Source organism: Pinus tabuliformis, chromosome 5_2 (assembly GCF_031772625.1).
Source record: "Pinus tabuliformis cultivar Carrire ecotype Pingquan chromosome 5_2, CPIR1, whole genome shotgun sequence".
NCBI lineage: Eukaryota > Viridiplantae > Streptophyta > Pinopsida > Pinales > Pinaceae > Pinus > Pinus tabuliformis.
Window position 1 is genome coordinate 471318923 of NC_142306.1, and position 17777 is coordinate 471336699.

General features: G+C 38.2%; 1 protein-coding gene across 1 annotated transcript in view; it reads left to right on the top strand.

The window, feature by feature from the left end:
* The window catches only part of LOC149159695 (phosphorelay protein), a 134403-nt gene that overhangs the window by 41491 nt on the left and 75135 nt on the right, over window positions 1-17777 (top strand). Inside the window, exons 2-3 of the mRNA XM_089436546.1 lie at window positions 1280-1392; window positions 1783-1887. Coding sequence (XP_089292672.1) covers window positions 1280-1392; window positions 1783-1887 — 218 coding nt within the window. The remainder of the gene's footprint in view (window positions 1-1279; window positions 1393-1782; window positions 1888-17777) is intronic.

The following is a 17777-nucleotide window of genomic DNA, read 5'->3' on the forward strand; positions in this document are numbered from 1 at the left end:
CAAAAATAGTAGAGTGATGAGTCAAAGAGTCACTCTAAAGTACATAGAGGGCTTGGTGCTCTTGATTAAATACTAATTCCATACCCTCACACATGACAAAACCAATGGAAATGTTGCAATCCCTCGAATCCTAAATTCTTGAAAAATTGTTAAGTATGCTGGATTTTGAGTGAGATCTAAAATTCTACTTTCTCCATATGAAATCCAATGAGGTCGGAACCACTCTCAAGCATCTTGACTCCTGAGTCATTTCATGGTTATGTTAAAAATTTAAATAAAAGGACGAAAATGAAAGATAAAGGAGAATGTCACTACCATGAATGTAATTACCATGAATTGCATAGCATTAGTAGGGAAATATGGTCAAATACTAGGTTTCCCATGTCATAAATCATTGTTTACAAGAAAAATTAAGGAGGGGGGGCTAGCCCTTTTTGAGGGGGGACGCCTTTTGGGGAGTCGCGTCCCCCAAGCGAGGGAAATGCCCCCCTTTGGGGAGATGTGGGGAAATGTTTCCCTAGATGTCCCCTCGTCCTTGGTGCGTGCACCCAACCCTGGGGGACACGTGGAACATTGCTTAATCATGTTCGTAGGATATTTTCTAATCAACTTCTTCGGTGTATTGAAAATATGAAGAAATAAGCACAGTTTCTCGGCAGTTATTCCTTCGAGCTCCTTCATGTCATTTACATTTTGGCATTTTCATCTATCAAGCTCAATCAATATGCTCTTTGGTTTGACAGACAAGGAAATATTACAAATCCTATTTTTCTGATTTCCTTTCTTTTTTCACCTCCTTTATGGTATTTATTGTCTTACTTTTATATGTATCATTTCTCCATGGGTGATGATGGGTCTTTATCTTACTTGTCTAACAAATTTGTCATGAATTGCAAAATTTTACCGAACTGTTGGGAGGAGAACACTACCGACTAGTCACACTTATTTATTAGGACTAATTGTGATCATGAAGATGCTTCTTTATGTGATTGTTTTATCCAATAGTTGTCACTTTCTATTGAGATTGTCTTAAGGTTTATCGCAACTATTTGTTGTCATTCTGATTAAAATGTTTGTGGATACAATGTTATTGTACTATTTCAAGGTTTGCATAATATTGTCCAGACCTAACATTGGCAATTCTGTCAAACAAACAGATTCCATCATGCCTAGTTTATGAGTTAGATATAAAGTATGTGTAATGTTCAGATCTGCACCCAGTTTTATGTAGAATCAGAATTTTAGTTTTACAAGCTTCTGACTTTGAATCATATTGCAGAAGATACAGCGGGTATAAGTTCAATGCTATATGTGAGAGGGCGTAATCTCTTGTCATGGGGTGACGATGATCATTTTATTGTTAGCAATGACAACATGACTTCTGATTATGAGGTGATTGGAACTTACAACTCTTTTCCCTTTCATTTGTCACTTAGGTGCCTTGGTGCACTATGGAAAAATGGGTCTTTTCTGTAAAGGAGGCACTAAAAATGGTCTTTTTTGTAGAAAAAGCACTGAGAGTGTCAAATAATACTTACTCATTTTATGTTGCCTTTGTTTTTATTCCCGCTGAAGTCTCTTACAGAAAATTCAGTAATAATGAATTTCTTGGACATATTTCTTTGCATGTGTTTTTTTAGAATAAAAAAGGACTTCAATCATACCCACACATGTATAATCAAAGAAAAGCTGTCAATCTTCTTTTCATATATTTCTGGTTTTTTACTGAAGTTCAAAGTATCTGAACAATAAAGGATTGGATGGCGGGAAGCAATTGTCCAGGCATCATTTCTTTCTGTGGATCTACATGGTCTAGCTTCCCAACTTGCGAAATTGGATCTCTCCAAAAGGCTTTTCATTGAAGATGACAAATTACCTGCAGAGCTGGTATGGCCATCAACCTCCTGGCTATTCCTGTTGTTTTGTGCATTTAGGATTTTTATTGCGATCATGGAATTTGTTTTTTGCTCCTCGTTACCTGCATGTTTGAAATCAACTAATTTTGCTTTTTAAAATAAAAATCTTATACATGAAGTAATGACATCACTTGACCAGTGCCTATCCAAATATTTACCCTCCTTAGGGTTGTTAGAGGAGCCCAAAGGCCAATATCTACCCATGGGCCACTTTCAACTTGATTGAAAACTAGTGTTAAGGCCTTAACTCTCGATTACTATACAAGTTATGGTTAGGGCTTAGTGGTAGGTCATCATGCTCACTTGATTTCCTATTTATAATAAAGGAGATTCACCTTTGAAGTGGCTTCTTATTCATTGACTCTTTATCATTCTAAAGGCACAAAGTTAGTTCTTTTTATTTTTATGCTATTTGAAGAATTTGGTTCATGCCATTTGGTTTTAGAGCATATGATTCTTGGTTGCTCTTCCAAAACCAGACATCTTACCATTTTCCCTATAATGTCTTTTCGAGGACATTTTAGATCATGAAATTTTCAGTTCACTGAGGAGAAATAGTGAAGTACTTGTGGTCAAAATTGCATAATCTGATTCACTATATTTTTCAAGTTAAATGTTATAGGATTTAGGGTTTTGAATAGTCTTAAAATTAGTCTAAAATAAATGTTTCTGATAAAAAAGTCATATTTGATTTTAGAAAGATCCAAATTGAATGTTACCAGCTTCACTGAATGAGGATGGACCATAGTGTTTTAGGTCCAAATTTCAAAGGCAGAAAAATTGGACATGTGGTAGGCAGTACAAGTTTGCTCCTTTGAAGGGGCTGAAATAAGCAAGTTATGGGAAGTTACCATAACTTTCTGTTGGCACATCAGAAGTTAATCAAACTTGTGGCATTGCATCTTGCATCTCAGGCTACTAGAAAGAAAAACTTTAATGGTCTTCTTTGCAATGCCACATGTTTGATTAACTTATAGGGGCTAAAATTGCATAGATACATCAGCAAAAGGTTGGCCACTAGAACATCTCCAAGTTAAGGTTTTCAAAGGTATATGATTTTGAAATTAGTGTATTTCTGACTGGAAGATTTGTTTTCAGTGATTCAAATAGTGTGATAAAGAGAAAAAAGGTTGATTCTTGGTAAATGCTATTTTTGGTTAACATGGCAAAGTGTGATGGGAAATTTTTTACACCTAATAAACCTCACAAGAGCTTGTTCATGACATGATGATATAATGTTGAAAAAAGTTGACTGTTCTTTCTTCAAGGACACAAAAAGGAATAGGAAGAGAAGCTGGAATAAATGTAAGTTAGGGGTCTTCATGCTTTGAATGAAAGGCTCTCTTAAAGTGATAATGTGATCCAAGCAACTCCAAAAAATAAAGTAGTATTCAAGTTGAATAACCTGCCATTAATAAGCACGTCCTAGGAGGATTTAACTCTAATATTGGAGCTAATCATGGAAGGGTTCCTAAGTGTATCCAGTTTCCTAAGGTTGAATTAAGGATGCTTGATGGAACAAATGCCTTTACATGGGTGAACCAAATAGAGTACTTTGAATTGCATAATATTATGGATGATAAACAAAGGATTTCTTTAGCAACACTCTACTTTGAGACAAAACCTTATCAATAGTATCAATGGATATTTAAACAGAAGCTTCATTCTTATTATTGTCCTTGGGGTTTATTTACAAGAGGCTTAGAAGCACAATATGGAAAACAAGACTACTTTGTTTTGAAATTCTATAGCATGTGCAATAGAATACAATTTTCTGATCTGATAATTACTTCCTAATGATTTTCAAATAATATTTCTCATGCTATTGATATCATTGAATAATTTCATAGAAAATATCAACTGTAAATGTAGCAGAAACAATAAAGATTATAGAAAGACAACCGTGCACAATAGACACAATAATTTCTCACCTGGGAAACCCAACCTTGGGAGAAAACCCAACAATATTTTCTTGAGGAGAAATTGTCTTTTAGTAAGGTTTAAATCAGAGCTTGTCTAGAAATCTGTGCCAACATTACGAGTAAGAATACGAGTCAATCTTGGTTAAACCAATCAATTTAAACCCAGAAATCTGCGGTCAATGCTGGTCAACGTGTTGAGAAATCAAACAATAACCAATGCATGAACATAAATAGACAAGAGACACAACATGTAGGCTATGAGCCAAGGCCAAAACCTCTCACTCTTTGAGAGGAAAACCCACACAAATTCTTCTTATAGAGATTCCAATTGACGAATGCCAAGACCAAGACACACATCCTTTTTCCATCTTCTCATCTTCTCTTCCACTTCGACCTTCTTCATAGCATAAACTGAGATCATCTCTTCTCATGACAACGAACTGTCATGTCATCAAAGATAGCTCCGAATCCTTGAGACCTCTTCCTAGCAGAGATCCGAACTTCATGTAATGACTTGATCTAGACTGGTCACTGTGATCCGAATTCAGGGATACCTCCTCTATTCTGTGATCCGAGTTCTGAGAGAGATCTGAGATTCTCTTCAGCCCTTACACTTCGTTACTCCCTTATCCTTTTACTTGCTGTCCCTCATTCTTGTTCATGACTAGACATCCGAACTTGTCACATTATCACTGTCCTTGTGATCTGAATCTTAGAGGGATCCAAATTCCCTTTTTCCTCCCACAAAATTGTAGCCTTCAATTGCAACCTTTAAACTGAAGCCTTCATTGAGATATCTATCTGAATTGGAGGTAATCTGAACCTCTCTTTCTGTCACTTCTTCACTGAAATCTCAGACATATCCATCCAAACTTTCTTCTGTTATTACCCATCCGAAATCACAGAGATATGCGAAAATCTGACTGTGGAAATGCGAAGTATGTTCACCCTATTTATAGTGGTTGGTCCATATATTAAGTCGACATGACATCTTGAATAGATGTGTCTCCATATAACTGAGTCGACATGAGTTATTATTTCATCTTGCAGGCCGACATAGGAAGAGGACTGTGTGCTTGTTGTTGGAGGGCTATTTAGACACATTATAGACTCAAATACATTGTTATATCCCCAAGAAGGGTTCTTCATACATGACATAGACTCTTTGACTTTTAATGACCAATCCTAAGGCTCTCAATGGGAGCCATCTAAAATAAAATCACTTGCTCATGAAACCCATGAAGCAAGGGTTACAAAAATAATTTTATTTTCTTCTTTACATCATTTACAAAAGTCACAATTACATGTCATTATGAAGACCGAACCTAGTTACACTTTTCAACAGAACGGTCTATAGTCAATGTTGGTCTATGGTCAAACTCGCACGTGGGGATTGCGGTCAAACCTGCACGTGCAGACTGTGGTCAACTATTTGTTCAAACTTGATAAAAGCTCTATGGTCAAACTCGGTCAAACAACTTGCAGTGAACGTTGTACAAATCAGTTAAATTTGTGGTCAAACCTCACACATGTGGCTGCAGTCAAGGTTGGTCAAACTTGATCAACTCCTCACACGTGCGATGTCTAAGAGCAGAAGTAAAGTGATGATGATGATCTCCAACAAACAGATTTCTCATTAGCCAAATTTCTCCTCCACGGGAAAAGATCAATTGAGCTTGCTATGTTGATGAGTATCTCCTCACATGCACATCTATTTATATAGAGCTCTAATGTTGAGTGGAGACCCATTAAGAAGTCTCTCATTACAAGAAACCCCTTCACTAATGGAGCCTACATCACAGCTCAAAATTATATTAGAATTGTTTATTCCACTAATGGGTGAAAACCCCATTTAAATAAACAAATCAAACCCGATCTATATAAAATTGATCACTCCATTTTGGAGCAGGCAATGTGAGTACTATGGGCCAATCTCCCTGAGCCAAACATCAAGGCTAATGGAAGAAATACTACCATGGGCCATTCACCCCTAGCCAAATTAGCAGGGCCCCGTGAATGTATCATTCACCAATAGTCAAATCAGTGTGACCCCGTGGGAGAATGTTTGCCCAATGTTGCAAACTGCAGAAACATCAACACTTTGGTTAGTTGACAAGAATCAAGCACTTGTGTCATGCTGAGGATTATAATTTAGAATTTCAAGTATTGATCACACGGGTGGATAATATAAGCGACAAATATATGTGGGAAGTTAAGTTTACATGAAAGGATTAAAAGAAGATGTTAATCATAAGCTTTTCTTGAAATTTTTGTGGAAGATAAACAATTTGCTCATCATATTCAAGCTAAGAATGAGGCAACACACAAGTCTACCATTGGAACATATGTCTGAAGCAAAGATTGATTTGTGCCTCATAGGGAAAGCATGCCTCATCCCACTTGAATATCATAGAATGAAATGAATGAAAGAAAAGCAAAAGAACTATGCTTTTGTTGTAATAGGAAATGTTTAAAAGGTCATAAATGTCAAAAATAAAATTGTTCAATGGGCGATTAAGAACTTGTAAACTTAAAAGAGTAGGGAAAACTTAAGAAGAAAAAGGTCATAGGTGCTTGTTGATTTGAGTAGTACTTGTTAACCACCCAAAGTGGGTGACCCCATGGGAGAAATTTCCCCTATCACCTCTTCAAGTCGACAGCTAGTAGTCATTGATAGTCACTAGTAGCCAATGACGATGTGCCATTTATATCTTCGCCATTGGTATCAGTCATATGTTTCCTAGGCATTTGAGATGGATTATGGGGTAACTTGGAAAAAAGAAGGGGGTCTTGGTTGTGATCTTGTTCCCTCACCTTAAATGGGGGGTTAATTTTCAAGCCTAGTCAAAGAGGACCTCCCCTAATGGCACAATGGGTATAGGGATCTACTTGGGAAGCCATGATTGAGATAGTGTAGCTCCATCTCTCCCTATTCCATACTTACCACTTTCCATATTACATTACAAGTCCCTATTCCGCCTCCATTTTTTGGGTTCAATTGACCACTAGTTCATTGGAACTTGGCACCCACTCATCCTCATGCTTGGGTAGGGCCTGGAAATTTGCCTTGGGAGGTTGATGCAACTAAAAGAAACAAAAAGAGCATATGATGGCCACAAGCAAAACAAAAGAAAAATAAAAATGCAAAAGATGGTTGGGACATTCAAATTAGCATGTGGGCAAAGGCCAGGCATGAGCTCTACCTCTCTTGTATAGCCATCACTTTGTTCCTGGGCCAATGTTGCCCTATCTCATAAAAGACATGGGAATCCTTGCATGTCCCAACCCTTGATGGGCGATGAACTGCCCCATCCTTAAGGGGTTAATAATTGCTATACATTATACAAAGCATGTTCTCATTCCTTGAGTTGAGTAGTAATGCAAAGAAAAAATCAAGAAAAAGTAAAAGGCATAAGAGGGGTGGAAAAACAAAGGCCGAGTTGGTAACTCATGCATCCATGATTGCTCCCTACCCACATTTATACACCTAGGATGAGGAGTCCCATCATAGTTGGTCCCTTTGACCATGGCACTTGGCCATGAGGTCTTCTCCCCTTGGTTCCATCATTATTCATATGGAACCTATTGACTGAAGGATGGACCAAGGACATGACACATCCCCTTGGGGGTTGAGAACTCCTAATAGGATCGTCTATTAACCACTCCTACCTAGGGAGGTAGTAGCATCATTATGTGACCAAAGCCACAGTTTTGGAAGGGAAGCTTTGTATGAAGTGTTAATTTGCCCATTACTTTTAAGCTTGGTTCACTTAGATGCAATAATGATTAAATGTACCTAATGGTGAAATTTAGCATTGGATTTTGTGTGTAATTGACAAGTGGCTTCATTTATGGGTTTGGGCAACTTAATTGGGGTCCAGGTCCTCTAGAGGGACATATTGACACCCACGGGTGAAGTGTTGAGAGCATGGGACTCTAGAGAGTTGCATAACATCATTGACATCCTTGGGCACCTCCAACACCCACAACATTCCAACACTTTGCCCTACATTGGTGAATTTTATGGGATAATGCACCTGGAGCAGCATGCCCCTAGTCGGCTTAGCATTGATCAGAGGGATGACAACCAATCTAGGATCCAAATGAGGATGGTCTCACACATTGAGACATGGGAGGGCTAATAGCACCATGAGAGCCCTCAATGTTGGAGCAAAGACATGCATTTTGGCCACTTGGAGACCCATGAGACCACTTTTGTGCTTGAAAGCCAAAATTGAGGTGCACAGATGGATTATGTCAGAAATCTAGGGGTCATCCCCTAGAGGTTGATTTTAGAGGGCGTCTACACACATTATGGCACCCATTGCCTCCAACGTTAGCCCTAGAAGAAGGGCCTACACTTGCATGATGTCAACATCTTTTCTTATTTCAACTCACACATGTGGAGAGTTATTTTGTTTTTCAAAGGCTATTAGGTTGGCTTGTGACATAACACATTATTTTATGATTTAGAGGAGCTTCTAGGCTAAATAAGAACTTGACCTTCTCATATAAATAGAGGAGGCCTTCATTGTAATGTCTTATCATCAAGCACTTGGAATTTCGACCTCTTTCTTGTAGAGGAGCAAGGATCTATGAAGGCATGTTGATATTTGGAGTTGACTCGTCTATCTTTGGAGCTATTCTTTGGATCAATGGATGGAATCTTTTGCATGTTATCTTGTAAGTGAACCTTTGTTGATTAAATCTTTTTCTCTATGTCTGATGTATGAAATAATGTTGAATTTTTGATGTCTGTGAATCTCCCAATGTATGCCTTTTCAATCATTCCATCTAATGGTGGTTGAGGTTCCTTTGCCTTTTTTGCCACACATGATTCATTAAAATCCCCTTTCCTCAACCCAATTTCTTGCATTGCATCTAGAAGAAATTGAAGAGCATTAATTCTTTGCTGAATAAATTTGCACTTTACTAGGCCTTTTTCAATGGCAATGCAATTTCTTCCTCTTTGTAGGCAACATGCTAGTGTTGTACCTAATTATCAAACACAAAAGAAATAATGAAGTAAATTAGTATAATCACATATAAATTAAAAAAGAAGGTATTGAAATTCAATTTTATATAATAAAGCTTACCTAAACCTGAGAATAAATCTAGAACCCAATCTCCTTCATTTGAACATAAGTCTATAAGACAGTTAATCAATTACTGTGGTTTTTGATAAATGTTAACTATCTCTCCTTTTGCTTCTTTATCTTCATATGTTAGTTTTTTTACAACAACATCATAAACTAGTATTTGGCTAGGACTCTTTCCATCTACCCGATTAAGAAGCATATGCTTATAGCTATCATCTTTTGTCCAACTTTCAACACGGATGAAATCATAATTACTTATAATTGGTTGATCTCCACAGTTAATAAGATTTGACTTTTGCCTATAACATGAAATAGTAAAAGTTCAATTAACTTGTACATAAATGAATTTTTTAACATTAATCAAACATACAATTTCAACATCTTATATGTAAGCTGCATCCTTGAGTTTGCTTTCCCCTTGAAACTTGTCAATAACATTGCCAATTGTGTGTCTGAATGAAATGTCACAAATCTCCATAATGGTGATGTTGTGACTTCTACAAATCCCGCAACGACTTTACTAAGAGCTTGATAAGTATAAGGGTCACTATCATAGTCAATGTTTGAGATATTGAAACCATGGGGAATATCTGCAATAACTAGAATAATCCCTTTTAGGTATGAATTTAGCAATGTCTTCACAATCACCTTGTGTTATTTGATATTGAATAGTCTCGAGCCCATTCCAAGTGAAATGAGTAAGACTTGGATCAAATTCAACATTACTAAAACACTGTTTTCTCAGTGTTTACATCTTAATTTTGTCAATAAAACTTCTGAACTATTTGGTGCTCCATTTGCATCCTTCTTCATCTTTAATAAAATAAACAAATATATGTATAAGTTATAAAATAAAAATAGTATACAAATGAATAGAAATGATTGTACAAATCAACATACTTATTTAAATGCAAGATAAAAATCTTTGAGTGTTGATGTAGAACTTGAATCTGGGTAGTTGCGTACAACATCATCCCAATTATCTTCATTCAACATTTTAACCATTTGTTTTTGTATTTTCATGTAAACCTTGTGACTGAATAGATAAAGTAAAAAAAGTTAATATTGATGATATGTATAACAAATACTACCAACAACGATATGTTATATTTAAAAGGAAATTATAATCTAGAAATAAGTAAAAATAATTCAACAAACTTACTTTTGAAATTCTTCACACATTTTGTCCAATTATATTTCCCCTGATTTCGCACGAGATAATATTGTTTTGACAAGCTTTTCATCCTTCACTCCTTGCAATGCTCTCCAAGGTGTGATAGTCATATCTTTTAGAAGCAACTTCATTTCAGGTACTGACTTACTTTTGCTACATATAAATGGTTTAAACTTTTTGACCTTCCGGTTTTTAATGCCAATGTTGTCCCACATGCTAAAAATCTCATTAATCAATTCCCATATCTCTCCAGTTCTAAATGCCAATTGGAAAATGTTATCCATACTTCTGAATATCTCAGAATTTACTTTGTTGCCTTTTGAAGTGATTTTTTTCTCAATTTGATAGCATATTTGTTAAATTTGGCAACTAGGGCCAAACTCCACCTTGAACAACTCATATGAGGTAGCTGATATTTTTATTGGATTCCTCTTTCTGAGAGGTGTAGGATTGATCTAGAGATCATCTCATTTTTGACAAGTACAAATGAAATTATGAATTTATTTCTATTATGGACAAATTGTCAAGGTCGACCAACAATCTAATTTGGGCTCTCAAGCCCACAATGTTGCATTTAAATAGAAGGAGCCTCCTCCTCATTTATACACTTCACTTCACTCACACATCTCTCTCTCTCTCTCATGATTGGATACGGATTTCTGAGGCAATTCTCCACACGTGCGAAGAAGGATTGTACTTCTTTGTTCCATCGTTGACCGAAGTTGCAGGAAGGGTTTTGACCAACATTGACCTATTTGACTGCGTTTTTTGTGAGGGAAATTTCTGTTTGGGCAAGATACATTTCTGGGCACAGAAATTGATGCTTTCCGTGTTGTTTGACCAATGTTGACTGCAAAGAATTGACCATAGGTTTGACTTTTGCATTGAATAAGTTTGATTGTGATTTTCGAGATTATTTTGGGCTGATTCAGAGCACTGTTGGAGGTTGAGTTGACTGGGTTTGACCGAGCTAAATTGGAGGAAGAATTATGCCTTGTTGACTAATGTTGACTTTTTGGTTAGGGCTTCCTATAGCCGCTGTTTGACTGGACATATTTGACTTTGATTGGGCAAGTGAATTTTGCATTATACTCTCTGTGCTGAATTTTTGAAGAATAATAAGAAGAATTGATCAAAGGGTTTCCCCACAGTGGGGTTTGTCCCTGCGCCAAATCTTGTGTTCTCTTGTCTTGGCTTGTCTTCTACTGTTATTGTTTATGTTCTGTGCATTTTACAATCATGTTGATGTGATTGCTAATTTGGAAATTGATATTGGGCTAATAAGTAAATTGAAGTAAAATTGCTCTTAAGCATAGAACATACCATTGTTATCTAAAATTAACATGGTATCAGAGCTGAGGTGAAGACAAAGCCCAAGCAAGAGTGAGAAGAGTAATTACTGAGAAGACCATTCATTGAGATCTTGTGATCAAGAACAAGATTCAATGGCCTCCACATCCTACTTCAAGTCTGATGACAAGCTTCATGATAAGTCTGATTATCATGCATGGAATATGTCTCTTGAGCGAGATGTTATGGACTATGTGCAGGGAAAGATTTCGGAACCTCCTGCAAATGCACTGGCGACTGCTAAGACCAAGTATAAGAAGGGTGAAGTCAAAGCCAAGAAGATCATTAGGGACTCTATTCATAAGCATTTAGTTGCTTCATTTGTATTTGGCCACTATGCTAGGGAGTGTCCTAATAGAAGGGATACACCTCGAGATGATGACAACAACAATCACAACAATTTTATGGGCAACAACAATCAAAGGAATGGTAGGTTCAACGACAAAGGAAAAAGGAATGCTCTTGCTACTCAACATGGAAATGGTCGACCTCCCAAAAGATCAAGAAACTCCAGTTATGATGAATCTAACGTCGTAGATAACAAGCAAAAATAATTTTATCTTATATATGTCCTCTTTACGTAATGCCACTCCCCGCGCCCCATGGCCCTCCACGTAGCCCTGCCACCGCCTCCGCCCGCCACCGTGTCCAGCCACGCTGGCCTCCAGCTCAGCGTCCGCGTCACCCTCCGTACCTCGGGCCCGCCTCTCCAACAGACACCTTGGGAAATTGGTTGATTGATAGTGGTGCCTCAAGGCACTCACTAGATACAAGGAGGCTCTTTCAAATCTGATAGAAAAGAATACAAATTTGGAAATTATCCTTGGAGACAATGCCACCTATCCCATGAAGGGAGTTGGGAACGTTACTCTTCAATTGAATCAAGGTAACATCGTTCATCTTCAAGAATTACTATATGTACTCGATCTAAAGAAGACCCTGGTATTCATCTCGGCAATGGAAGACAAAAGATTTAAAGTGGCATTCATCGATGGAAAGGTACGTGTTTGGAAAAGAAATTTCAAAGAAACATTTACTCTTGGATTTAGGGTTGACAACTTATATCAAGTTGGAGGAAGTCCACTGGGAGTTGTCTTGCGACACATCTTTTCAATCCGAACTATGGCACCGAAGCTTTCTCATCTTCATTATAAGGCTCTACCCGATGCAAGGAAGATGATTACAAGTATGCCCGAATTCAAAATAGAACATGAAGGTGTTTGTCAGGGATATGCCGAAGGAAAACTTACAAGGGGACCATTCCCCTCAAGTGGTAGCAAGACTATTGACATTTTGCAATTGGTTCATTTTGATCTATCTGGTATGTTGCCTGTGACTTATTTGGGAGGATATTTATATTATGCTATTTTTATGGATGACTTCTCTCGCAAAACTTGGATATATTTCTTGAAGGAGGAGGACGAAGTATTCACATGGTTCTATACTTTCAAAACCTTGGTTGAAAATCAAACAGGGAAAAAGATCAAGACATTGAGGACTGGTAATGGAACCGAGTATGAACCAAATGAGTTCAATGACTATTTTAGAGATGCTGGTCTTAAAAGGGAGACTACTATTGCAAATAATCCCGAGCAAAATGGTGTTGCTGAAAGGAAGAATTGTTCCATTATAGAAGCCACCCATGCCATGTTTCATGATCAAGGCCTTCCGAAGTTCCTATGGGGAGAAGCTGCCAACACTACCGTGTATGTTCAAAATAGATGCCCGCATCAAGCATTGGACTCCAAAACTCCCTAAGAAGTTTTCACCGGTAAGAAACTTGATGTTTCTCATTTTAGAATTTTTGGTAGTTCTGTATATTTTCATGTGCCGAAAGAAAAGAGAAGCAAATTGGATGCATCTGGGAAGAAAGGAACATTTGTGGGTTACAATGAAACTTCCAAGGCATATAGAATCTATGTGCTTGGTTAAAGAGATGTAGAGATAGGTCATGATGTCACCTTCGATGAAGATGTTACCCGTGGGAAGATTAGCAACCTTCCTATTTCAAGGAAGGACAGAAAAGCAGATACAGGAAAACAGGGAGAAACGTAGGATGAGCCAAAGCCTGATGTCGAAGAACCTATTTTATCCCATTGATCCACCTCCTCATGAACCCTCCTCCTCTAAATGGAGACCCTCATGGCTTAGGGAAACTCTTGAAGATGCCTAGAGACATATTGCACCAAGGGGGGCATTTCGTGAAAGTAAGAAGCCGAATAGGTACCAAGGGTACTTAACTACCATGAGCACCATTATTCAATCTGAGCCTTGCTCATTTGAAGAAGTTGTGAAGCACCAAGTATGGAAGGATGCTATGAATGAAGAATATGAGTCGATTATGAAGAATGATGTCTAGGATGTGGTCCCTAGACCCCAAGACAAATCTGTTGTCACCTCTAAATGGCTCTACAAGATCAAGCATAGAGCTGATGGAAGTGTTGAAAATTTCAAGGCCAAATTTGTTGCTCAAGGCTTCTCTTAAAAGGAAGGTGTAGACTATGATGAGATATTTGCACCAGTTGCTCGCTACACCACCATTCGTTCGATCATTGCCCTTGCTGCCTCGCAAGGATGGAACCTACACCAGATGGATGCCAAGATTGCCTTCTTGCATGGTTCACTTTAGGAGGAAGTCTATGTAGAACAACCCTAGGGTTTTGAAGTTCAAGATTGCCAGACACATGTATGCAGATTGAAGAAAGCCCTCTACGTGTTGAAGCAAGCACCCCAGGCTTGGTATGAGAGGATCGAAAACTATTTGATGAAGTTGGGATTTACAAGAAGTGAAATAGATTTGAACCTTTACTTTAGGGTTGAGAATGACAAATCTCTCATCTTGGTACTTTATGTGGACGATCTCTTTCTGATAGGTGCAGACCCTCTTATTCATTAATGTAAGAGGGAGTTGGGTTCCGAGTTTGAAATGAAGGACCTAGGACTGATGCATTACTTCCTAGGGTTGGAAGTCTGGCAAAAGCCAGGTGAGATATTCCTTTCTCAAGGAAAATACATTGTGAAGCTGTTTGAAAGATTTGGGATGGTGGACTGCAAGTCTGTGACTACTCCAATGGAACTTAACTTCAAGAAGTTAGGCGGAAGTGCTGCTGGGCCCGATTTGAGAAATCCTTCATTGTCAACTTGTGGGGGCCCTGATGTTCTTAGTGAACTCCCGTCTAGACATATGTTTTGCAGTGAATACATTGAGTCAGTTTATGGTCGAGCCGCATCACATACATTGGATTACTGCCAAGAATCTCTTGATATATCTCCAGGGCACAATCACTTATGGACTGAGATACACTGCTAGAAATGTGAGGCTCCATGGTTACTCTGATGCAGACTGGGTTGGCAGTGTGGTGGATCGTAAAAGCACATCAGGATGTTGCTTCTCTCTAGGTTCTGCTTTGATATCTTAGATGAGCATGAAGCAGAAATCAGTTGCTTTAAGCACCGTTGAGGCCGAATTTATTGCTGCTAGTATGGCCTCTTGTGAAGTTGTTTGGTTGAGGAAGCTCTTTAGTGAGCTGTTTGGACATGTGTGGGATGCCACTATGATCTTTTGCGACAACCAATGTGGGATTTGTCTTTCTGAAAATCTCGTGTTTCATGATCGCTCCAAGCATATTGATATTAGGTACCACTTTATCAGGGATATGGTACAACGAGGAGCAATAAGGCTCCAACACATTGGGATTGATGATCAGGTCGCTGATATTCTTACGAAGCCCCTGGGAAAGGTCAAATTTTTAACCTTTCGTGAACGAGTTGGAGTTGTGGAGAGACCCTCTTATGAGGGTCCCGTATGAGGATGGATATTGAGCTTTGGGAGCTTCGGGGGGCTTGGGGTACTTCTTGGAGCTTTGAGCGACCATAGGGTGAGTGGTTCACCTTCCCCTAGTGGTGCGTTGTATAGGGTGAGTGGTTCACCTTCCCCTGTGATACCCCATGTTGATATATGGATAGGATGAGTGGTTTACCTTCTCCTATGGTATATGAGCAAGATGAGTGGTTCACCTTCTCCTGCCGGTACATCCTGCCCATGCAATCATGGGAAGTACCTCTCATCTAGCCAATGAGTAGGGAAATGAGGATAGGGACCATAGTACTATCGATGGACGCATCGTGTACTACCATACTTCCTATGCCAGTATGTTTGATATTGATTTGGGATCAATGGAGACTGACTTCGGGCCGGTGAAGAGTGGTATGATACACTCTCGATTGTTGGAGATCGGCTTCGGGTCAGTGGAGAATGGTATGACACATTCTCAATCATTTCTTCATGGTTTAGCAGAGCAGTGCAAGTAGAACAAAGTATAACAGGGATGTCAAAGATGGTACTGATTGTCAGATGGGTTGGTAGGTGGAGTTCTCCCTAGTTGAGAGGGAGTGTTAAATTTGGCAACCAGGGCCAAACTCCACCTTGGACAACTCATATAAGGTAGCTGATATTTAGGATTGATCTAAAGATCATCTCATTTTGACAAGTACAAATGAAATTATGAATTTATTTCTATTATGGACAAATTGTCAAGGTCGACCAACAATCTAATTTAGGCTCTCAAGCCCACAATGTTGCATATAAATAGAAGGAGCCTCCTCCTCATTTAGACACTTCACTTCACTCACACATCTCTCTCTCTCATGATTGGGTACGGATTTCTGAGGCAGCTCTCCACACGTGCGAAGGACTGTACTTCTCTGTTCCAACGTTGACCGAAGTTGCAGGAAGGGTTTTGACCAGCATTGACTTGTTTGATTGGGTTTTTTTTGAGGGAAATTTTTGTTTGGGCAGGCCACATTTTTGGGCACAAAAATCGAGGCATTCCGTGTTGTTTGACCAATGTTGACTGCAAAGAATTGACCGCAGATTTGAATTTTGTGTTGAACAAGTTTGACTGTGATTTTTGGGACCGTTTTGGGTTGATTCGGAGGACTGTTGGAGGCCGAGTTGACTTGGTTTGACCGAGCTGAATTGGAGGAAGAATTTTGCCTTATTGACCAACGTTGACTTTTTGGTTAGGGCTTCCTATAACAGCTGTTTGACTGGACATATTTGACTTTGATTGGGCAAGTGAATTTTGCATATTGTACTCTCTGTGCTGAATTTTTGAAGAATAATAAGAAGAATTGATCAAAGGGTTTAGCCACATTGAGGTTTGTCCTTGGCATGCACTAAATCTGGCGTCCTCTTGTCTTGGCTTGTCTTCTACTGTTATTGTTTATGTTCTATCTGCATTTTACTATCATGTTGAGGTGATTGCTAATTTGGAAATTGATATTGGGCTAATAAGTAAATTGAAGTAAAATTGCTCTTAAGCATAGAACATACTGTTGTTATTTAAAATTAACACTGTTTCCATACAACATTCCTTCCGAAATGCTAGACTAACCTTTGTCTTATCCCCACCACATTTTTCTTCAAATTCATTATGAATAAATCTAACTCTTTGGATGAAAGTCATAGATATCATATACTCATTATCTGTATTATGATCTCATGCCAATAACTTTGCTTATGTATCTGATAAACAAGCATAAATGATACATTTTATTATTTCAAAACGTGGGTTATTGGGATATTCCTCCATCAATTGCCTAAGAGCTTCTATAGAATGGTTCCCCCCCAAGCACATAATAATTGTATTCAAAACATTTTGACTTATCAAATGCTTCTTTATTGGGAACTTGAACTGGATCAACAAGAAGTACATAATCAACCACATGAGCATATGGATTGTACCTCATCAATGTCTTCAAGTTGTGAACATGCAGGTGGCATGGCTTTTCAATTTGATATTTAAATTGTCCTTCACTTGGCTTAACATTTTGACTTATCAAATGATTCTTTATTGGGAACTTGAACGGGATCAACAAAAAGCACATAATCAATCACATGAGCATATGGATTGTACCTCATCAATGTCTTCAAGTTGTGAACATGCAGGTGGCGTGGCTTTTTAATTTGATATTTAAATTGTCCTTCACTTGGCTTATACTGACATTAAGCGGAAATGTACGACCACCCTCATTTAAGTTTGTCTTTGTCAAGTGATGTCGAATGACATTTTGTTTTGTTTTAATAATGCCATCCTCTAAATCAGCTCTTGGTGTAATGATTTCCCTTCTTTTGTTTGAATTTTCACTAGGATCTTCACTGCTGGCCATGAATTTTTGAGAATGATCAACTTTTATTTTCTTTCTCCTCTTTTCTTTTAGATAAGTAACATCTTCATCATCAGCTAGAACAAAGACATTCTTGGGCATTTTTGCTTTTGGTCTTTTATGGCTCTTCTCCTTTATAACATCAGTT